Source organism: Xenopus laevis, chromosome 4S (genome assembly GCF_017654675.1).
Source record: "Xenopus laevis strain J_2021 chromosome 4S, Xenopus_laevis_v10.1, whole genome shotgun sequence".
Lineage (NCBI taxonomy): Eukaryota > Metazoa > Chordata > Amphibia > Anura > Pipidae > Xenopus > Xenopus laevis.
In genome coordinates, this window is record NC_054378.1 from 16,520,773 (window position 1) to 16,545,275 (window position 24,503).

Consider the following 24,503-nt stretch of genomic DNA (forward strand, 5'->3'; position numbering starts at 1 on the left):
TGAAATTGCAGATTGGAGAGCTCCTGAATAAAAAGCTAAAAACTCTAAACCAGAAATAATAAAAAATGAACCCCTCACTCTCTACGTCAATGGTCCCCAACCAGTAGCTCACAAGCAACATGTTGCTCACCAACCCCTTGGATGTTGCTCCCAGTGGCCACAAAGCAGGTGATTATTTTTGAATTACTGGCTTGGAGACAAGTTTTAGTAGCATAAAATCCAGCTATACTTCCAAGCAGAGTCTCCTGTAGGCTACCAGTACATATAGAGGCTACCAAACAGCCAATCACAGCCCTTATTTGACTTTTTCATGCTTGTGTTGCTCTCCAACTCTTTTTACATTTAAATGTGGCTCAAGAGTAAAAAAGGTTGGGGACCCCTGCTCTACGTCATGCTAAAAGTTGACTCATAGGTGAATAACTCCCTAGGCAGACATATAAAGCTGGGACCTGTAGTTTAGCAAAACTTTAGCAACAGAACAGAGAAGCAACAGCGTTTAGCTCCCCATAAACTTCTGAAGCACTAAAACCAGACGTTATCTCCATTGGCAGTGCAGTGGATGTTGTTGCTTAGTTACATCTTGTTCACACAAAAAAACACACAAAACAGCAGGTTTTTAATGTCTGGGAACATGATATTTTTAGATCGCTGGATCCCATCATCAGTTACATTCTGTAACATGGAAGTGGCATTATTTAGCCAACTGTTCTTTGCATCTTTTTCGTTAACAAAATATGCTCCACTTATCGTTTAAAGTCACACACACGTTTCCAGGGGTGCAAAGGAACAGCATTTATTTCTCCCAAGGAACAGGTTAATAAAGTTTGGGAGAGGATTCAGGATCAGAGCATGGCACAACTCGCACTTCCTGGTTTATGTTCCATCTTAATATTTATAGCTCTGTTGATTGTGATGACAGCAGTAAAGAGTGACTGAAGTTTATCAGAGCACAAGTCACATGACTGGGGGCAGCTGGGAAACTGGCAATATGTCTAGCCCCATGTCAGATTTCAAAATTAAACTTAAAAAAATCGGTTTACTCTCGGTGTGGGATTTCGGTGCAGAATTCTGCTGGAGCAGCACTATTAACTGATGCGTTTCGGGAAAAAAAACATTTTTCCCATGAGAGTATCCCTTTAAACATTGCTCCTCCTAAGATTGGGCATTCTCTGCTGCATACGGTTCAAAGTACAGGGCAACAACGTTGGATGCACCCAGCAACATGCAAACTCCACCATGATAAAGCAATGCTGCCTATATTTTTGCATTGCTCAGCACATGCTATTTTGCAGACACCTGGTGTCATACTGGAATTGTAGCAAACAATGCAGCACTGTGGGGTTTCGAACCCTGTGCTGATTTCCTGATGATTTGATTTAAAAAAAAAAAAAAAAAAAAAAGAGATATAGTATATATATTGCTCTTATGCGTGATCCTTTCTTCTCTTTAGGGTTACATTGACTCGCTTTGTTTGCCCGGTACATTAATGCCATTTAGGAGACATGCCTACTGTTCTTCATTCGCACACATTGCAACGTTCACATATATTCAGAGATATTAAATCATTTGCAGGCTCATGAAGCCCTGTGATCCCTGCTGAGTGGCTCGGTGATCAACATAAATAATTCTTATTGTCTGGGCAGCACTGGCAAAGAAAGGTTAAATCTGGGATGAAGTTACACTATACTTCCAGTTTCTTGTGTATTAGCAGAAAGCTATTTTTGTTCGAATTTATTTCCTGAGTCTCTGCCCCCTGTCCAGTCATTCTTTACTGCAGCCGGGAGATATTTTAGCTAAATAATCGAGTGGAGTAGAGATATATAGTGAATAAAGTACCCCCTCTTTAAATTATAAGGATATATTATAAGTTACCAGTTTCATGACCATATAAAAACACGAGGCCGGAGGTCATGGAACTCCAAGGTAACTTCTAATATCCTCATATTTTGCAACTGGAGGTACTTTATTTATTATACTACACAAGTTTCAGTGAGTCATGTGACAGTTATAAACTCACCGTTTATAACTGATGACATCAGAACTCACCATTTATAAAGATATAATTTATAAGATATTCATGGCTTTTGTGTATTATATAGATATATATGTGCAGTTTGGCCCTTGGTGATGTCAGAGGGTGTCAAATACCGAACCGAATTTGCATATGCAAATTAGGAATGGGAAGTGGAAAACATTTACTTCCTTGTTTTGTGACAAAGTCATGCAATTTCTCTCCCGCCCATAATTTGCATATACAAATTAGGATTCAGTGCGGCCGGACAGAAGGATTCGGCCGAATCCTGCTGAAAAAGTCCGAATCCTGAATTCGGTGCATCCCTAATTCAAATCAATGCACGGTTACTAGGATAATTTAGACTCCAGCAACCAGATGGCTGAAATTGCAAACTGGCGAGCTGCTGAATAAAAAACGAAGTAAATCATAAAAAATGAAACCCAATAACAAATGGTCTCAGGATATCCCTCTTTGCATCATACTAAGTGTAAAGGTAACTCCTTTAATCATGATGAGGGTATGGCCTCACTAAATGATTCCCCTGGGTGCCAGTTCTTTGCCTTATATGGAGCAACTTTACCTTCCCACCAGCAGTGTAGGAGTTAACAGTCAGTGACAGGGAACATACCAGCACTGAATGGGTTACCAGGGACAGTCAGTAAGGGCCACTCCATAACCAGCCAGCACTGAGAGGGTTACTGGGGCTGCTGGGAAAGTTGCCCCGGGAGCAGACGCCCTAAAAGCAGCTCTGGGCACGTCCTTCTCCTGACCGGCAGCGCAAGGGTTATTAGCGCCAGGGGCAGCCGGCAGTGCAAGAGTTAAGAGTCACTCCCCGGCCGGTGCTCGGGGGTCCGGCTCTGCCCCGCACTCCGGTCGTTCCGTCATTTCCTGTGGAAGAAGATGGAGCTCGGAGCTGCCAGGAGGAGCAGCAGCGGCGGCGGGGAAAGGAGTCGGAGGAGTCGGTGGCCCTAAGCGCGACCCCTCGCCCCCCGCAACCGGACCCCCTACATGTTCTCCGCCAGCCAAAGGAGGTAAGTCCGGCACGGCGAGCCCAGGGGCAGTGTCCTGCAGGGCGGCTGCGTGGCAAGGGGTGGGGGGGGGAGAAGGAAGCTCCGAAAGGGGACGCCGATGTATTTAGGGGGACCCGGGGTATTTGGGGGTTCCCTCTGACTGACAGTGTATACAGGGACGCCCAGGAGCGCGCACTAGATCCTTCATAGCTGCGCGCACCCGCTACAACTCTTATTTCTCTCCGGGGCTAGCCAGTTTAGCGGCAAAACTACAAGTTCCAGCATTCATCCGTCCCTTCTGCTGGGCAGGATCTGCCAAAGCGCTACCGGCAGCGGCACGCCGGGACTTGTAGTCTTTTAACAGCTGGAGCGCGTCAGGATGCCTAGTTCCTGCTTTACTTCATAACCACGCCTCATTCTAAAGACTGTCAGGCTTTCGGGCCAATAGGATGCCCGGGTGCTGCCAAAAGTCCTCTTACTGCGAGGGTGGGATTTAAAGTAGAGGAAGGGGCGTGACTTGTATGACCAGGTGATTTTATGAGGGTGCAACAAGAGGAAGCTGATTAGTGAGAGGTTCTGTGGGGTCAGGGGGACTCTACAGCAACAACAGTTAGACACATATACATTTCTGCTGGCTAGGCTGCGCAGGGACAATTGCTTTAGTTAGCTCTCTCTGACTTGTGGTAATAGGGGATTCTGGGAAATGTAGGCAAGTTGTATTTTGGAAAGGTTTAATCTGTAAATCATAGACATGCTAAATAAGTGGTTGGAGGCTGTTGGCAGGGGTGTAGCTGTAGACCCAGCGACTGCCGCCTTATCCAGGAGCTGCAGGGGGTCAGCGACCCTCAAGTTTCAGTATAAGTTTGTGAAAAATATGTTACATGAGAAGGGCCCTGAACAGATGTTGCAGTGAGGATATGGTTGCCACCTGGCCAGTATTTCACCGGCCTGGCTGGTAAAAATGATGGTTGATCCCAATGTTATTAATAGGGAAAAAAGATAAATATGTAGGAAGGCCGGAATTTTTTTTTCCAGAAAAGGTGGCAACCCTAAGTGAGGGCCAATACTTTATAATTAGGCTACTAGAGCCTGGCTATTGGATGCCTAACACCCCATCATTCAGGCATCATGTGATTGGGGGTACTAGGGGTGGCAGTGGGGGGAGTAGTTCCATTGGATATTCAGGGGTACCGCTTTTAAAGGGGTTGTTCATCTTTGAGTTAACTTTGAGTTAACTGTTAGTATGATGTAGAGAGTGATATTCCGAGACAATTTGCAATTGGTTTTAATTTTTTTATTATCTGTGGTTTTTGAGTTATTTATCTATTTATCCAGCAGTTCTCCAGTTTGTACTTTCTGGAATCTGGTTGCCTCGGTCCTAATTACCCTAGCAACAACACACTGATTTGGCTAAGAGACTGGAATAGGAGAGGCCTGAATAGAACGATGATTAATACAAAGTAGTAATAATACTTTTGTAGGCTTACAAAGCATTTTTATTTATTAGATAGGGTAAGTGAAAACTGAAGAGTCAGAAGAAGAAGGCACATCATTCAAATACGATAAAAAATGAAGTCCAATTGGATTTGGCCATTCTATAACGTAAAAATCATTAGCTTAAAGGTGACCCACCCACTGGGAGAAAAGGAACCCCCCAAATGCAGGGGTGCCAAGCTGAGCATAAATGAGATGATTGGCTGTTGCAGTAGGCATTGCAGCATATGGTGAAGGAAGGGTGGAAAGACGAGTAATAAAAATTAGCAATAATAATAAACGTGTAGCCTTACAGGGCTTTTTATTTATTTATTTATTTTTTTATTAGATGGGGGTTGGTGACACCCATTTGAAAGCCGAAGAAAGAGTTGAAAGAAAAGAGGCAAATAATTCAAAAAATATTTTGAAAAAATAAAGACCAATTGAAAAGTTGCTTAGAATTATCCATAACTCCTAAAAGGTGATGGCTCGCCCCTTTAAGTTAGCAGGGCCCCAATTATGATCCTACTAGGAGCATGTGGGAGTTTTTACAGGAGTAACCTGCTGGGATGGAATGCAGACATGGGAGAAAAAATAACAAGTTGTCTGTATAGACTATTTTCCTAAAGCTATACAGTACTGTATGGCAGCTCCCAACCATATAATTGTGTATACAGGAGGTCATAGCCTTTTGCACAGTCTTTAGAAACCAGTATGGTAGCTCCCACCTATATGGATGTGTATACAGGAGGTTATAGCCTTCTGCGTGGTCGATAGGAAACAGTGTGGCAGCTCCCAGCCATATGGATGAATATAATATGGCAAAGGGAAACATTGCCGCTAGTGATGGGTGAATCTGATCCGTTTCACCGAAAATTCATCAAACAGCGAAAAATATGCCAAATGCGTTAAAGTCTATTGGTGACTAATTTCTTTTTTGACACACAACAATTATTTTCACCCTTTGGAGTCTATGGGCGTCTTTTTTGCAGCGAAACCTGGAGAAGAATTTTGCTTGTCACTAATTCGCTACTGCTACTATACAACCCTCCTAATCGGAGAAGCTCACCCTTAGATTGAAATTTAAAGGAGAATTAAACCCTAAATAGACCCCCCTCCCCCCCAGCCTAGCTTCTACCCCTAGCGCTTTACTTACCCCTCCGTGCAGATTCTGTCCAGTGGAGTTCATTGCGGCCATCTTCTTCTCTTCGGTAATCTTCAGAATGAGACTGGTGTAGCGGCGCATGCGCAGTTGGAGCAATTTTCTGTATTCCGACAACTGCGCATGCGCTGAAACTCCCGAAAATTGCTGAAGCGCTGGTCTCATTCCGAAGATTACCAAAGCAGCTGAAGATGGGGCCCGTGAACTCTGCTGGACAAAATCTGCACGGAGGGGTAAGCAAAGACTTGGGGACATTTGTCCGGGGTAGCAGCTAGGCTCGGGGGGGGGGGGGCGAGGGGGATCTATGTAGAGTAGGGTTTTTTTTAACTGTAGGGTTTAGTTCTCCTTTAAGTCCTGTTTATCTTACAAAACAACTGCCTGTTGCCAGGGAGTCTAGCTTCGCAACAAGGCATAGTTAAATTCCACGTTCTGGAATCAAGTCCTAAAAAGTGATTTTGAGTGTCTCTTTGCCTTTTATTTCAGGAGGTACTTTATGCAGGCAGTCGTAGCACCCAAGCAGAGGATTAACTGTATTCAATAAATAAACTACGTGGGGCCCACAGGGGTTCATGAGTCACCAATTATGAACAGAAACAAATCCTCTTACAGATTTTGCAAGGCGTTGGACTACTAAGTGTTTTCCTGTGACTAGTTAAACCCCCTTGAGAGATTCCCCCCCCCAGCTTTGCTGATATATATATATATATATATATATATATATATATATATATATATATATATAGATATATATATATAGATATATAGATATATAGATATATATATATATATATATGGCAAAAAAGAACCGCACTCACAGGACTTTAGAAGGTGCAAAATCAAAAGATGATGTTTATTTCAACGTTTCGGCTAATCACTTAACGGCTTAAGTAATTAGCCGAAACGTTGAAATAAACATCATCTTTTTATTTTGCACCTTCTAAAGTCCTGTGAGTGAGGTTCTTTTTTGCCTTATCTATGATTTACTATAACCAGCACCTAGGCAGAAACATTTGTCATGTGTGCACCAGGGTTTGGACTTGTTTGAAAAATAAAGACATTTTTGGTTCACTAACCAAGGTGTGCGGGTCCTCTTGAACTATATATATATATATATATATATATATATATATATATATATATATATATATATATATATATATATATCTCTATATATATATCTATCTCTATATATCTCTATATATCTCTATATATATATATATATATATCTCTATATATATATATATATATATATATATATCTCTCTCTCTCTCTCTCTCTCTCTCTCTCTCTCTCTCTCTCTCTCTATATATATATATATATATATATATATATATATATATATATATATATATATATAAACAGGAACTGATGCTTGGTGTGACAGTGCCCGGAAGTTGAGTGTTTAATACACAAAACTCTTGCTGTAGTTACATGTGATGCATCCTGTGTTGGTGGGCTCCTCCCAATATATATATATATATATACGGGGCCCCACAGTATTTCCTCATGGTACGTGGGACCCGGCTGGTGGAGAGGCTGATGAGAGGAGAGCACAGAAGCTCTGGCAGACGTAGGTTTAGTGAGTATATGGAATAAGGTAGAGGTATGTTGTCATTTGAGCATCATAGGAGAGAAAGAAAAACTTCCCTGCAGTGAGCACCAAACATTTGTTTTTTTGGTGTGCTATTAATGTGGACATGGTTTTCAAGTCAAGTCAATCAAGTCAAGTGACAGTGTAACATGTAGTGTTAAATAAACACTTATTTTGCAGCAACCCACTGGGTGTGGTTTAAAGTGGGTGTGGTCTAAATAGGGAGTGGCTAATACTGGATTCCATTATTGGCCCTCCACCATGTAGACCAGAAAAATTCCAGGCCCTCGGTAGCACAGAAGTTGGACAGCACTGGTCTAAGGGAATCAGTATGGCACCTCCTCCCATATGTATAAATACAAATATACAGAAAAGGGATTATGATTATGTGAGCATACAAAGAAGCACAATTTCTTAATGGTTTCAGTAAAGTGAAGATTTCATTACACAGTGGCCCAGGCATTGAGTAAAAGATTGACACAAGCTTGCAGAGTGACCCCAGCAATAGGAGCCAATATGGCAACTCCCTTTGATATGTGTAAATAGTAGGCAGAGATGAAATGCTCTGATACACTCGGCTCCCTCACTATATCCTCCCTGTGGGAAGCAGTACAGCAGCTCCCGCTCGTGTCTTTAAATGCAGATATGCTGAGGAGAGCTTTCTCCATGCAATAATTTGTTTTCTCATTCTTACTGGGCAGCCAGAAACACAGTACATTGGTATAGCAAAGTGTATTTAGATTTTGTTTGATGCAGGGTGCACCAGATTTGTGTTTTTATTTTTAGGTCAAAGAATATAAATTGCAAAAAAAACTGTGACACTTTCTCAGTAGCTGCAAAGCTAAACAAATAGGGTTTTTTGCCTTCCTCTGGATCAACTAGCAGTTCGGCAGGTTTTATATAGACTTAAAAGGTTAAATTTGATGGATGCGGGTCTTTTTTTTTTTTTTAACCTAACGTACTATGTAAGTGCCTTTTTTTCAACCAAACTTACTATGTAAACATTGTGTGCAGGGGCAATGGCATTCTAGGTCTCAGCATGAAGACACAGTCTCTGATTGGCTGATTCTGAAAATAGCTGAGCTGCAAAGGCTGCTGGGAAAAGCAATACATCAAGGTTCGCAGGCCTTGTGTATTATAAGAGATAATGTACCCCCTACTGTAAATGATAAGGATATTCGAAGTCACCGAGGGGTTCTGTGACCATATAAAGGCACAAGGCTGCAGGCTGAGTTATACAGGGAACTCTGAGTATCACTCATGTATTATAAGGGATAATGTACCCCCTACTGTAAATGATAAGGATATTGGAAGTCGCTGAGGGTTCTGTGACCATATAAAGGCACAAGGCTGCAGGCTGAGTTATACAGGGAACACTGAGTATCACTTATGTATTATAAGGGATAATGTACCCCCTACTGTAAATGATAAGGATATTAGAAGTCACAGAGGGGTTCTGTGACCATATAAAGGCACAAGGCTGCAGGCTGAGTTATACAGGGAACTCTGAGTATCACTCATGTATTATAAGGGATAATGTACCCCCTACTGTAAATGATAAGGATATTGGAAGTCGCTGAGGGTTCTGTGGCCATATAAAGGCACACGACTTGCAGAAGAGTTGCATGACCACAAAACTTTTCTACAGGGTATTGAACATATGTTTCTATGTGAAACATGTGACAAGTGCAGAGTATGACTTATGGCACAGTTGCACCCTGTTCATAAGGATATTTATGGCTTTTATGTGTTTTATGAAAATAACTGCTTCCATTATTATTGCCAAAGTTGCTATCAGCATATTTGATTGAATATTCTGACCCTTTGCGATAAGAATGTATCCACTTACTGATTCAGCCCTTGAAAGGACTAAGTGTAAGTGGATACATAGCAGATCCTTGGGTAGGCCTTTGGTATTACCCTATAATTTAATAGGGTTGGCACCTAAAATCCGCCTGTATATATCCAGCGGCAGTCATAGTGGAGAGGATGAGTGTGCCTATCATTCAGTCTCCACTTTAAAGCCATGAGTTTTCACCTACAAATAATTGACTACCAATGATTTCCTGAAAGATGGGAAGTTATTGTTAGGTGGTGGCAGAGAGCCTCTTCCTCTAGGTATATTTATTCCCAGTGCAGCCCTTAGAAAGATGACACAACTAGGGACGTTCACTATATAGGAAGGCAATACAACTCTAAGGGTCCAACACTATGAGCCTTTATTAATTTTGTTTACAGTGAAACACAAAAGAGATGGGGTTTGGAAAGGTAATTCCATGCACAAATCCTGAAAATGCACTGGGCATAATCAGTGGCACCTTTAAGAACTTAAAAAGACAATATTTGGATTATAATCAGGTGATTCTCACCTGTGATGGGTTGCAGGTAGCTGCCATGGAAGGAGGCCACATTTGACCTGAATTAGTTGTCTGTGTGTACCACCATGGAGCATCAAGAGAAAAGCAAAGAAATAAGGAGGTGGACCGAAATGATGGACAATGTCATGGCTTCAAGTCTCCAGAGACCTTAACTGTCATACTTCTGTCCTCTGCAATGTTCTCAAGAAGTTTGAGGCTCATGGCGCAGTACCTAATCGCCTTGAATGTGGAGGCTAGAGAAAACTTGATGAAGGATTGCTGAGAAGGATTTGTGGTGAAGCCAAGCCGATTCCAGCTGCTCTTCTTTTCACAGAAAAAAAAGAAACAGCATCCCTACAGTCGACCATATAGGAGGTTCATTGATGTTTAAGGGTTTCCTTGTAGCTGGGCGCTTAAGTCTTCATGAAATCAGAATATTACTGAGGTATTCTGGAGCATTGAAGCTGGGACTCTATCATAGATCATGGGTCTCCCAACGGGCAATGACCCAAGGCACCCAGGACTGGTTAAAGACAAAACACAAGACCGTTCTGGTGACCAACAATGAGCCACGATCTAAATCCCATTGGACACTTGGGGAGAGCTGTGGAAACTACAGTGGGGAGAAGACATCGCTCAAAACTGAGAGTTTGTCGAGGAAGAGTCCAAAGTGTCAGTAGAAAGCTCATTCATGGGGCCCTTGGTGTCCCTCCTTCTTTCCAAAGGATGTGCTGACGATTATTAACTGTAGGGTGCCAATAATTGTGTCATTTGTAAGAGATCTGAAAGGATATGTTATGTTCTAGATGGAATAACAAAGTTCTGTGCTGTAACAAGGAACTAGGGAAACTTCATTTTGTCAACTTCAATTTACGCAACTGTAGAGTAGATTGGTTGCGTAAGTGGCACAGCTGTATATTATAGGCCACCGTAGGGCTCGCAGGGAGTTGTATCTTAAGAAACAATAAACATCCACCGATTTAAATCCCTTTCTCTAGATTAAATCCTGAAGATGCACCGGTTTTAAGTTTGTTTGTCACTTAGCCTAAGATGGCACTAAGCTAAGAGAGCTCCCGGCCATGGGAAGGCAAGTCTGAATCTGTTAGTGAGACGACGAGACAGTGAAACATTCGCATTCCTGCGCTTTGAGAAAACCAGAAACAGGCCGAGCCACTACTTGTCACATTCCAAAACTTAGCTGTAACCCCCTCCACGTTACCTTGTCTTCTGTCTCCAAACCTGTGCCTGTAGAATGTTGTATATGGGATACTTATGCTTTAATAAGTGCATAGCTTATGACAACCTACAGAACTACAGCTCCCAGAATCCCTTCCATACCTCATGGGAAACTCTGGGTTTCCACCTCTGACAGAGAGTGTTTTATGGCAGACCCCATCCGCAAATAAGTACTCACATGCACGATGTGAAACATTATTGAAATGTTTTTTTGTCAAGATAGTAAAAATAAATCACAAAAAATGAATATTGCAATTTGCATTTATCTGATCTTTTCTTTTGCCTTGTCAGGGCACCATGAGTGAAATTAGCAAGGAATGTCGGGTGGCCTTCAGCCCCAGCCTTGGGGATATTGTGAGGGTGAAGAGAGAAGTGGGCTCTCCAGTTGAGGAGCAGGGGTACGGCCATTTCCGGTAAGTCCCCTTTTGGAGAATTGGTGGATATTTGGATATTTGTAAGTAGAACAAGGGCTGGGACATGGCATTTACATGAACTGGGGCCCACCAGGAACTCTGACACTCTGGCCCACACTCCCAGTAATTAGATCTAGATAATTCCTGACAGTATAGGTTTTATATAGGGAAATATGGATGGGTGGGTGTCCTAGGCTGGGGCCCACTGGGCCCTCTGCTCTACCCCTTTAAAGGGGTTGTTCATGTTTAAATTAACTGTTTGTATGATGTAGAGAGTGATATTCGGAGACAATTTGCAATTGGTTTTCATTTTTTACTTTTTGTGGGTTTTGAGTTATTTAGCTTTTTATTCAGCAGCTCTACATTTTGCAGTTTCAGCCATCTGCTTGTTAGGGTTCAAATGCCCCTAGCAACTATACATTTATTTGAATTGGAGACTGGAATTTGAATAGGCGAGTCCTGAATAGAAAAATGAGTAATAAAAGTAGCACTAACAATACATTTGTAGCCTTACAGAGCATTTGTTTTTAGATGGGGTCAGTGACCCACATTTGAAAGCTGGAAAGAGTCAGAAGAAGAAGGCAAATCATTAAAAAAAATAAAAAAATTTTTAGACCACTTGAAAAGTTGCTTAGAATTGGCCATTCTGTAACATTCTAAAAGTTAACTTAAAGATGAACCACTCCTTTAACACATAACAACAAATCTGATGTTAGATCTTACTGGTCTGTGGTGCAGTTGAATTAAAATGGAACATTTGATTGGCTGCTGAGTTTCAGGGCCCCTACTGTGATATGATGAGTTGAGTGTCTTTGTGTTCTTAGCTCTGCGGGGCCCAACTCTCGATGCATGGACATGGAACCCAAGAGGCCGAAGGAGAAGAGAGAGAGCGCCATGTCCAAAAGTCTCCACCAGGTGGATTTTTGGTGTAAGCATCTCTCTAATGCTTTATGTAACAGCTGACACCCATTCTGATTAGTAGAAAGGAGGTTCCATCTAAATATTGGGAAGGGGTTTTTCACAGTGAGTGCTGTGAAGAAGTGGAATTCTCTCCCTGTATCAGTGGTACAGGCTGATACATTAGATAACTTTAAGAAGGGGTTGGATGGCTTTTTAGCAAGTGAGGGAATACAGGGTTATGGACGATAGCTCATAGCTCAAGTTGATCCGATTGTCATCTTGCAGTCATAAAGGAATTTTTTTCCCCCTCTGAGGCAAATTGGAGAGAGGTTTTTGCCTTCCTCTGGATCAACTAGTTAGGCAGGTTAAATATAGACTTGAAAGGTTGAACTTGATGGATGTGTCTTTTTTTTTTTTAACCTAACATACTATGTAAGTGCCTCCATTGTCCAGAAGCTGCCCCTGAGACGGGCCTTATTGCCCCTCTATGCCCTGTATAATTGTGGATTCAACCATGGTAACTACTTGTTCTCTCCCCCTTCCTCAGTCTGTGAGTCCTGCCAGGAATACTTTGTGGACGAATGCCCGAGTCACGGACCTCCCATCTTGGTCCCGGATACGCTAGTCCCCATAGGGATGCCGGAGCGAGCAGCGATGACGGTGCCCTGTGGGATAGAAGTGGTGAAGGACAGCAGAGGGGAGAGCGAAGTGCGATGCGTGAATGAGCTCATTCCCAAGGGGCACATGTTTGGCCCCTACCAAGGGCAGATCTGCTCCCAGGACAAATCGTCAGGCTTCTTTTCATGGTTGGTGGGTATCTAATTTAAAAAAATGGACAATGTCTCAGTCTTGTCCTGCTTGTACCCAGACATCCCCTATGCCACTTTAGACTTGTCACATGCATGGGTACAGAAGTGTTCTGACTTTGGCACAAGGGACACCTAGGTAGCGGAACATGATGGGGACCTAACCTGTTAAAAACTACAATGGGCTGGTGCATTTTTCGTGATGGAATACCTGTGTTGCAGATCCAGAATTATCTCCAGCATTTAGTTATGGAATCAAGATATGCAATATTCTACATCTGTTTAAAGTGACTTAATGGGCACCGGTGGCCTCCTGTGTTCCTGCTGAATTGTGCTTCGTACAGGGGAATACCCATGCTGCCATATTTTTATGGTATCTCTCTGTACAGACTATGAGCAAACTTAGGCGCTGTTCCTGCTGAATTGTGCTTAGTACGGGGGGAATACCTATGCTGCCATATTTTTATGGTATCTCTCTGTACAGACTATGAGCAAACTTAGGCGCTGTTCCTGCTGAATTGTGCTTAGTACGGGGGGAATACCTATGCTGCCATAGTTTTATGGTATCTCTCTGTATAGGCTATGAGCAAACTTAGGGGCTGTTCCTGCTAAATTGTGCTTGTACAGAGGAATACCTATGCTGCCATAGTTTTATGTGATCTTTCTGTATAGGCTATGAGCCAACTTAGGGGACGGTTCCTGCTGAATTTGGCTTAGTACAGGGGAATACCTATGCTGCTATAGTTTTATGTCATCTCTCTGTACAGGCTATGAGCAGACTCAGGAGGCTGTTCCTGATGAATTGTGTTTAGTACAGGGGAATACCTATGCTGCCATAGTTTTATGGCATCTCTCTGTACCGACTCTGAGCAAACTTAGGGGCTGCTGAATTGTGCTTAGTACAGGGGAATACCTATGCTGCCTTAGATTTATGGTATATCTCTGTACAGGCTATGAGCAAACTTAGGGGGCTTGATGGTATTTTTAGTAGTCCCATTTTGATCTTGTGTAAGACAAAACTCGGTAAAGGAAAACCTTTAGTAATAGTCAGGCAATTTATTCACACAGAATACAACATAACAGTTTTTGTCTGGGTAAGCTGTTGGAGTAACACACAGAATGTCACCCAAGGCCTTACCAAAGACCCACCTCTTTGTCCAAGCGTTCTATAGCTTTCAGAAGGCATTTACGGTAATTGTGACAAGGGGTACACGGAAATACCATACATGGTCTGGTGAGGAGACTTACTGGCATATACATTTATACATTCCTGTAAGATGTGCAGTTTTGCAACATAAGAGTTTTCTGGTTCCAACTGTCCACAGCCTCGTAAACATCTGTTGGCTAAACATAGCCATTGTGGTAAAGCCAGCTATTGAGCAACACTTCTGCAAAAGGGCATAAGAGACATGCTGACACTCTGGAATCTAAATAACAGAGTGGAGATCATTTTTTGTATGGCTTCTATAAGTTAAATGAGAGACCATTGTCCACAGTTGACCATTTGCCCTTATAGTCCATCCCTGTCTTGGGCCTGGCGTTCGTAACAGAGGATTGGGGGTTTCAAATAATAGATATAGACCCTCTGACACTAGCCATTCGTCCATCATAGGAAATAGACCGTTCCAGATATAAAAGATATAAAAAATAGAAACAGTCTGTTCCTGCTGAAGTCTGCTTAGTACAGGGGAATACCTATGCGGCCATAGTTTTATGGGATCTCTCTGTACAGGCTATGAGCAAACTTAGTGGGCTGTTCCTGCTGAATTGTTCTTAGTACAGGGGAATACCTATGCTGCCATAGTTTTATGGCATCTCCCTGTACAGGCTATGAGCAAACATAGGGGCTGTTCCTGCTTTATACAGGGGAATACCTAATCTTAGAATTTACAACAGGTGGGAGCTAAATAAAAACAGAAACATGGCACTCATGATTCTTTGGTCTCTCCACAGATCGTGGATAACAACAACAGATATAAATCCATCGATGGCACGGATGAAGCCTATGCAAACTGGATGAGGTGAGCAATGTTTATATGTTACTAGGCACCAGACCACTTTCAGATGAGCACATGCACCCAGTTCAAGCCCCTCTGCAAGGACTAATTGGGGCAAAAAAGGGGGCATGCCACTCCCCAATGAATTAGCCAAGGCCTGTGCATTTTTTAATAGAGGATTTTGCACTGGCAATGGGATATAAAATCTGCATAAAAAATTGTCATTACCAGTGGGTTAACTTTTCCTTGTCGTTTATTCTGTGCAAAATCTTGTGAAAAATATTTGCCATATGCATCATGGTCTTTTCCAGACATTGTTCTGGGAATTAAATGAGAAAACTAAGCAAATATCATGAATTATCTGCTAGCAACTACTTGTACTACTGCATAATAACTTGCCCATATATGGAAACCAGGGATCCTTCCCCAGTGAACCATATTAAGCTTATCTGATAGTCCAGGCAAGTAGCCAATGGTCGGATCACAAGGATTGGGGGGGGGGGAGTAATAATATCAGCCCTTGTATGGTCAGCTGTCATCTATTTGGGAATAGGTACATACAGTAAAATTATACTTCCATTTGATCAAAAATGAAGTTATCCTGCCTAGACGAGAAATCACAAATAAAATTATATGGATAACAGGCTTTCTGGACAACAGATCGCATACCAGTGTTATGATTCCAAATATTTTGACTTTGGTTGACTTGTTATTTTCACTACACTGGCGTCAATAGCGTTCATGCCATTCTACCAGTCACTGCCCACATGGGGCAGATTTCACCCCAAAGATGCTCAGTTGTACCCCCTTGATCAAGGGCTTGAACTAAATTACACCCCAATTTTTCTTCCCCCATGTTTTCAATGATGACTTATGATTGGTGCCTCAAAATGAACTCTTGTCCTGGGTCATTGTGGTATCTCAGTTGCATCATGGTTAGCACTAGGTTCAGTCCCAGCCAGGGCACCATCTGCAAGGAGTCTTATTTTCTCCCTATATCTGCGTGGGGTTCCTTCAGGAACCCCAGTTTCCTCCCACACTTCACACATACTGGCTGGGTCATTGGCCCCTGATAAAACTGCCCCTCCTGTGTGTGTGCTCGGACTATTAGATTTTAAGCTTCACTGTGAGCGATGTATGATCAGGTCCAGACTGAGAATTAAAATAGGCCCTGGCATTTCAGGTACATAGAGGCCCAATCAGCCCACACAGAGGCCCAAACAGCCCTCACCAGCCCAGTAAATAATGACTTTCTATAGGACCTTATAGCAGCCCCTCTGGCATTTGCCAGAACTCACAGATTGCCAGTCCAGGCCTGAGCTCTGTAAAGTGCTACAGACTATTTCGGTGGCATATAAATAAACGACTGTTATTTATCTGCTGATTGTGTGTGTGCTGCACAGGTATGTAGTCATTTCCAGAGAGGAGCGAGAGCAGAATCTAATGGCTTTCCAACACAGCGAGAAGATCTACTTCCGTGCCTGTCGGGACATCCAGCCTGGGGAGAAGCTCCGAGTGTGGTACAGCGAGGATTATATGAAAAGACTTCATAGCATGTCTCAGGAGACCATTAACCGCAGCCTCACCCAAGGTAACAACCATCGTGCTTTCTGCACCTGCACTACTCATCTTCCTCATCTGTCCTTTCCCTATAGCATTTTATAGGGAGGATATTGAAACAGTGAAATGCACATTATGCACCATGTGTACCCAACATCGTTGGTTTTGATACAGTGCGTTCATAGAAATATTTATATGCGGGTTGTGTTATTATCAGGGATAAAATAGCAGCCAATCACGTGTTAGCTTTCAGTGTTCTAAGTGCTTGGTAACTGCTGATTGGTTGCTAGGGGTTGCCTGGCTAGGGAAAACTTTGCCTTTTTTTTTTTTATTACCCATAGCTTCCATTCAGAAGTTTGTGTTCACTATTCACTATGGATCACAGCTAATAGCTGATAAAAGCCTGGGAAAAAAAAGATTTGCGGTTACAGACAGATGCTCCTTCCTTGGTTAAAAGTGATTAAAGTGGGGGAAATAGCATCTGGATGGAATTTATTGGAACAAACTGGATAATGTGGATCTATAATGAAAATAATGCATTGGAAAATATAACCTGATTTTAATGGGAACCTACCTGTTATAGAGAGGTGGAAACAAACAAGTGAACTTGCCAAATACACACGGCACCAGTTTTATGCATAACAACCAAGTGCATGTGTAGAGCTCTTAAAGGGCACTGGGCTATTCTGATAGCGAACATGAAGCTGCTCCCACTAGGAGGGAGTTCCTGGTGCGGGCGGCCATGTTTCACAGACTAGTAGTAACCATGTAGATACTTAGCCAGCTTCCCCGGTGCTACTTTGCACAGTCACATTTTGAACTTTTTACTGTATAGAGAAAAATACCCATTAAATAAACTTTTAATGCTCCTCAGAACAGGCAGGTGTCGCTGATTGTGCATTTAGAACTGTATTTATGTGCTTATTTTCTCTATTAGGTGGAAGCAACCATGATTATAAGAAAGTAACCTCTTTTATACAGAAAAGATTGGCCACGTTTGTAGGAAATAAGCATTACTTCATTCTAGCATATATTTGCTTAGCCGGAGGAGCCATTATCAAGCTTTTTACACCAATGTCTCCCATGACATGGCATAGTCAACACCCAGATCTGGATTGAAATAGTCCCTGAAATTTCAATTAGACAAAGGACAGCCCCATAGATCGTGACTGCCTATGGCATCTTGCAATAACTCCTCTGGCATTTGCCAGAATTTAGATTGCTGGTCAGGGCCAACTGACCTTGCCAAATACTTGCCAGGCCCCTGCCTAATCCATACATTACTATGAAGTTTGACACTCCATTCATGCATACAGACTTGAAAGAGAAACTGTTTAAGAGCAGAAAAAGAAGATGGTCCTTATGAGAAAGAAACCACCATAAATGGTTAGAATATTGTCCACCTTAAACTCCTTAGCCGGGGTTACACATAAAGAGCATAGTTATGACTAATAACTTGCTTGCCAGTGCTAGTTACAGGCATGTACAGCATGAACGGAAGCAGTAGCTGGACCTGCCCAGGAAACCTCTGGGACATTATAGTTACTTTTCACCACACTACCCACGGTTGTCTAAACTACATGGTTTGCATAGAATAGGAGGAATCTATGAAGCAACAATTGAGATCCACTGTGAAGGTCTGGCCAGTAGCCTTCAGGACTGTGTCTCTTTTGACTCTCCCTTTATGTCACATGCCACCGAGTTTAGTCTTGTGAGAGATAAGTGTATCTTTAATCCCCTTCAGGAGTATGTACAGAGGGAAAAAAGTTGTTTGAGGAGGCTACCAATAGAAGGATTTCCTTTGGAGAATTTGGTCTGAAAAACTCCCTATATGTTGATTATTCTCCATCTATGTTCAAGAGGGAACATTAGCACTGATTGCCCAGTGTTGCAGGCATTCTTTAATTCTATGCTCATCAAGGGATATTCTTCATGACTCCACCCATAATTCCTTAAATTAGGGTGATTTTATTTTCCTATAGCAATATAACGTCTATAGCATGAGATGTTTAGAAGGCTTTCATTTTGTTTGGACACAATCTATTTCAAGGTGTTTTGCTCATACCTCTACACAGGTCAGGGATTTTGCTTTAAAAACTGCCCTTCCTTTAGATTTAAATCAATAGAATTTTAGTCTCTTTTGTTTGACATTCTACTGATCAGGCCATATTTTGGTCTGTGAAATCTAGACAAGTTTATTGCAGCCTTGAAATGTTGATTGTTCCTGATGCGAGGAGCATGTAGCATCCTGGTAACACACCTAATTTTCCTTGCAGGAGATAAGAGGTTGCTAAGGAAAAATAATGAAAGAAATTTGGAAAACCAAGAGGATATGAAAGGCACTTTCCCACTAGCTACCTTAAAGCAGGGAAAGAGCCTGTACAAGAGGAGCTGTGAGGAGGCGGACTTGCATCCTCACACAAAGAAGAAAAAAATAGACCTCATCTTCAAAGATGTCCTTGAAGCTTCTTTGGAATCTGCCAGGATAGATTTGTTTACCAGTAGCCCTGTGTCAGGGCAAAAAAATACTAAGTATCCTTATGAGAACCATGGAGATAGGTGCAGAATGAATCGGCAGTGCTCTTCTCCTCAGAACCAAACGAGAAACATGAGGGACTGGAAAACAAAGCATGTCTCTGCTTTGGGGTTGAACAGGCAAGGCAGCTTTCCAGAGGATGAGGGAGAGGACCACTCATCAGTAAAAGCAGAGAGCCCCACGGAGTCTTCTGCGATAGGTGACATAGATGAAGTCCCGACCACTTCTTTTTGCCCCAACTGCATACGGTTGAAGAAGAAAATAAGAGAACTCCAGGCCGAGTTGGAAATGTTGAGGTGCGGCAAGATGGCTGAAACCGGCCAGATGACCAATCAGATCAATGAGATTCCAGAGTTTGCAGATGCTTCAGGTAAGAGGACCAAAACAGCCAAGGGTGGCATTTATTTTCAGGAAACATTTCACAGTGTGAGGGTGTGAACCGTAAAAATCACATCAGAAAATTTTAGAAAATCTAAAATAAAAATCTAAAATATGACTTCTGATGTGTTTGGAAAAGGAAATTGTTTGAATGAGTTTGTGCAGATTGGTGTCCATTGGGTAACTTTATATTCATCGAGCTTACAAGTGGCTTTGTGAGATATTTTTTTATATTAATTGGAAATTATACGTTTAAAAGGACAAACTGATTCTGCAAAAATTATGAATTCATTGTATTATACAAAACCAAAATCCTCCTTTGTTGTGTGTCACATGGTGCATAATAAATGTATCCATTCAAGCTTCTTCCTTTTTCCATGTCATTTCCTTTTGTTTTTCTAATGGTTGTTTTGACTAGAGATGCTCGTCAATCCTAACTTGTTTTCTTCTGGTTTCTCAGCCCCTGAAGGCATGGCCATTGCTACCACCATGATCGATGACGATGAACAAGAAGTGGACTCAGCGGACGAATCAGTCTCCAATGATATGATAGCAGCTGCTGACGAACCTTCAAAAATGTCTGCTGGGAGCGGCAGAAGGATTCGGCGTTTTAAGCAAGAATGGCTCAAAAAGTTCTGGTTTTTGAGGTACTCCTCCACCTTAAATGAGATGTGGTGCCACGTCTGCAGGCAGTACACCGTGCAGTCTTCGCGGACGTCTGCCTTTATCATTGGTTCCAAACAGTTCAAGATTCATACCATCAAACTCCACAGCCAAAGCAACCTCCATAAAAAGTGCTTGCAACTCTACAAGCTCAGGATGCATCCAGAAAAGACGGAGGAAATGTGCCGAAACATGACTCTTCTTTTCAATACCGCATACCACTTGGCGATGGAAGGCAGGCCTTATTATGACTTCCGACCTTTAGCAGAACTACTGAGAAAGTGTGAACTCAGAGTGGTCGACCAGTACATGAACGAGGGCGATTGTCAGATCTTGATCCACCACATCGCCAGAGCACTTCGAGAAGACTTGGTCGAGCGTATCAGACAATCCCCTTTCCTCAGCATTATTTTGGATGGACAAAGTGAAGACTTGCTGGCCGACACGGTGGCAGTTTATGTCCAGTACACTAGTAGCGATGGGCCACCTGCTACTGAGTTTCTCTCTCTTCAAGAGTTAGGTTTGCCCACGACAGAGAGTTATCTTCAGGGAATCGACAAGACTTTCTCAGCATTAGGAATCAGGTTGCAAGAGGAGAGGCCAACCGTAGGCTTGGGAGTGGATGGAGCCAACATCACCGCAGGACTTAGAGCAAATTTGTATATGACAATCAGGAAAACTTTGCCTTGGCTACTATGCTTACCATTCATGGTACATCGGCCCCATTTAGAAATATTGGATGCAATTAGCGGTAAAGAACTTCCTTGCCTAGAAGAATTAGAGAATAATCTGAAACAGCTGCTTAGTTTCTATCGGTACTCTCCTCGACTGATGTGTGAGCTGAGGCTTACCGCTGCAACCCTGTGTGAAGAGACTGAGTTCTTAGGTGACATTCGAGCTGTGAAATGGATCATAGGAGAGCAGAATGTTCTCAACGCCTTGATTAAGGACTATCTAGAAGTGGTGGCGCATCTCAAAGATGTCAGCGGCCAAACGCAAAGAGCGGATACGTCTGCAATAGCACTGGCCCTCCTGCAATTTCTCATGGATTATCAGTCAATTAAGCTTATCTACTTCCTGCTTGATGTGATCGCAGTCTTGTCGAGGCTAGCCTATGTCTTCCAAGGTGAGTACCTTCTGGTTTCCCAAGTGGACGAAAAAGTGGAAGAGGCCATACAAGAGATCAGCCGGTTGACCGATTCCCCCGGCGAATACCTCCAGGAGTTTGAAGAAAATTTCCGGGAAAGCTTTAACGGTATCGCCTTGAAAAATTTACGAGTGGCTGAAGCCAAATTTCAGTCGATTCGGGAGAAGATCTGCCAGAAGACCCAGGTTACGTTGGCTCAGCGGTTTGATTCCCGCAGTCGGATGTTTGTAAAAGCGTGCCAGGTTTTCGATCTGTCCATGTGGCCCAGGACCACCGAAGAGCTCATCAATTACGGTGAAGAAGATATGCTACAGATTTATGAACTTCTGGAGACCATTCCTAACTTCCTAAATGACCTGGGTAGGGAAGGTGCTGACACTAGGGGCAACCTACTAATGGAATGGCGGGAGCTCAAAGCCGATTACTGCACCAAAAGTGGCTTCAAGGATCTCATCGGCCACATCTGCAAATGCAAGCAACGGTTTCTGTTTCTCAATAAGATTGTCCAGATTCTGAAGGTCCTTCCCACTTCAACTGCCTGCTGCGAGAAAGGCCGCAACGCCCTGCAGCGGTTACGGAAAAACAACCGCTCCAGGCTGACACTGGATCAAATGAGCGATCTGCTCACCATAGCAGTGAATGGTGCCCCCATCATCAATTTCGATGCCAAGAGAGCTCTGGACAGTTGGTTCGAGGAGAAATCAGGAAACAGCTACTCCTTGTCGGCGGAAATGCTTAGCAAGATGTCTTCGCTCGACCAGAAGCCAGTACGTCAATCCATGGAGCACGGCGCAGAGTTTTATCAAGACATTTGAGGTGCTACAGCCCTGGAACTGTAGGATATTTTTTTTTCTATCTATACTCTAAGTTTTTGGTATATTATAAAAAAAAATTAAAATATATATATAAATATATATTATATATAAATAGAAAAAGAATCCCACTAAAATTACCAATGACTGAGCCTTTTCCTGGGAATCTCACAACAGGTAAAACATATTTCTCACTTCACGTACGGCAGCTGGGATTTAGAGTGCGGTCTCCATGTGGCCAGAGAGGGGGCGCTCTCCTGACGCCCAAGCATGTGTTTATCAAAACAAGGTACTTTAATTGTCTTTTTTTTTTAATTCTACAAGCTTTTGGGTTCCTGTTCCTAAGCTAAAACAGGATCTACTTCTGTTGTCCTTCTGCATTTGCAACTTCCCGGGAATCCGTGAGAATTTTTATTATTTAATCAATAATTGTTTTGTTTTGTTAAATATGTATTATATATCTTTATACTTTAAACTAGAGGGGAGGGGGAAAAGGAATGAGGTGAAACAGCGATTTAAAGGGGACAGCTGCCATAAAATGAACTTAGAAGAAGGGAGTAGAAGGTAATTGGCTAGTGAGGGGTTCATTATTAAATACAACCGGTATTTTCAATTATAATTGGAAAAACATATTTTAAAGGGCAACTAAAGCTTGTTAGAAAGTATATATTTTCCAGCCCTTGAAAAGAGCCCTTCAGTGTCCTTTCAGTGTGGCCCTTCTCCCAATCCCTGCAAGTCTGGACTAAATGGGCCCTGGCATTTCAAGTAGAACCCTGCTCTACAGAGATGAATGCACTGTGCCCATAAAACACAACCCCAGTTGGGGCAGATTAGGGAACAGCAGTCCTATAGCATAAGAAGACCTAAAGGTATGAGAACGTAAAACAGCTGAAGCTTTAGTTGCCCTTAAAAAGACTTAAAAAAACAAATGACCATCTGAAAAGTTTGTTTTTTCAGGTCTGTCTATAACTAAAAGCTAATTTATAAGGAGATGTAAACATTTGAAACATATTAATGCAAAAGAGCACTTCTGCAATTTAGATTTTTTTTTAAGACGTTGTCGGTTTTTACCCTTTTAATTTGATGAACGTGAGCAGCAGCGCCACCTGCTGTTCGATTCATCCAACTGGACACAGCCGATAGAAAATGAAGTTAGCGAGGACAAAAGAGTCCTTAGTTAGTGAGCAAGGAAAAGTCATCGGACGTTTCTCTGGGCAGTTTTAAACAAAACAATATCGCAGACTTTCCTTTTCTCACTAACTTAATTTGTGTCCAAGTGGGAAAGAACGAGCAGCAGGTTAAAGCTATATCAATGACAGTTCCCCTTTAAATTGTGACGTCACTGACTGGGGTCATCAGTTCACTGCCTCTTTTCCCATCGGTTAGTCCCTTGAGCTTCAAAGAGCCCCTGAATGTAACATTTGAGAGCCTTCTTGGCTACCAGAGATGGCCAAGGGATATCCACCTAGCACTGCCTTTCGATGGGAGAGGTGACACAAAGGAGCATTTAACCTAAAATATGTATCATATAATGCAGTTCCCTGTAACATTTGCAGATGAAGCGGAAGAATTTAAAGGGCCGGTAACACCGTAAAAGTGAAAGGCTTAAGCATAATATACCGTTTCCTTACACTGGTTTATATATTGTATATATATGGTGCTGCCACACAAGTTTTCGAATACAATGGTTTTAGTACTTAAAGGGGTTGTTCACCTTTGAGATAATTTTTAGTTTGATGTAGATTGTGATATTCTGAGACAATTTGCGATTTGTTTTCATTTTTTATTATTTGTGGTTTTTGAGTTATTTAGCAGCTCTTCAATTTGCATCTTAAGCAATCTGGTAACTAGGGTCCAAATTACCGTAGTAACCATGCATTGATTTGAATAAGAGACTGAAAGAAGAATAGGAGAGGCCTGATTAGAAGGATCAGTTATAAAATGTAACAATAACGATACATTTGTAGCCTTACAGAGCTTTTGTTTTTAAGGGAGTCAGCGACACCCATTCGAAAGCTGCAAATAGCTATAAAAACGAAATAATGAAGTCCAATTGAAAAGTTGCTTTCAATTGGCCATTCTATAACATAATAAAAGTTAACTTAAAGGTGAACCGCCCCTTTAAATGGAGATTTAAAAAAAAAAAAGTGTTTCTACGTAGCTATAAGGTTAAAGCTTTCTTATTCACTTTGATGCTGTTACTGGCCCTTTAAGACCTTTGCTATTGAATTGGCATTATTTTCTCCACTGGGAAGCCTTGTGATACAAAAGAGCCACGCCCTAGTGCAGTAATCACCAATCAGCATTTAGCTCTGACGTTTCCAGTGCAGTTAGAATTATGAAAGCTAAATTGTTATTGGGTGCAGAGGGCTTAGGACACTGGGGCTGATCTGTATCATGTCTTCACATCAGCTTAATGGCTGAAATACAGATAATACACTGTAGATG

The 24,503-nt window shown here is 42.2% G+C and overlaps 1 protein-coding gene across 4 annotated transcripts; it reads left to right on the forward strand.

Moving 5' to 3' along the window:
- Window positions 1–2,423: 2,423 nt before the first annotated feature.
- prdm11.S (PR/SET domain 11 S homeolog) lies at window positions 2,424–23,838 on the forward strand. 4 transcript variants are annotated; one of them, XM_018260278.2, is made up of 9 exons: window positions 2,424–3,045; window positions 11,135–11,256; window positions 12,081–12,184; window positions 12,704–12,966; window positions 14,916–14,983; window positions 16,363–16,550; window positions 18,796–19,425; window positions 19,894–22,078; window positions 22,233–23,837. In XM_018260278.2, exons 2-8 carry the CDS (start codon window positions 11,141–11,143, stop codon window positions 22,056–22,058), a joined length of 3,534 nt encoding a protein of 1,177 aa, XP_018115767.1. In that variant the 5' UTR covers window positions 2,424–3,045; window positions 11,135–11,140; the 3' UTR covers window positions 22,059–22,078; window positions 22,233–23,837. The 4 variants fall into 4 exon arrangements, with proteins under 4 accessions (XP_018115767.1, XP_018115766.1, XP_018115769.1 ...); XM_018260277.2 differs by having other exon boundaries at window positions 19,894–23,837; XM_018260280.2 differs by lacking the exon at window positions 18,796–19,425 and having other exon boundaries at window positions 2,425–3,045; window positions 19,894–23,837.
- Window positions 23,839–24,503: the final 665 nt, after the last annotated feature.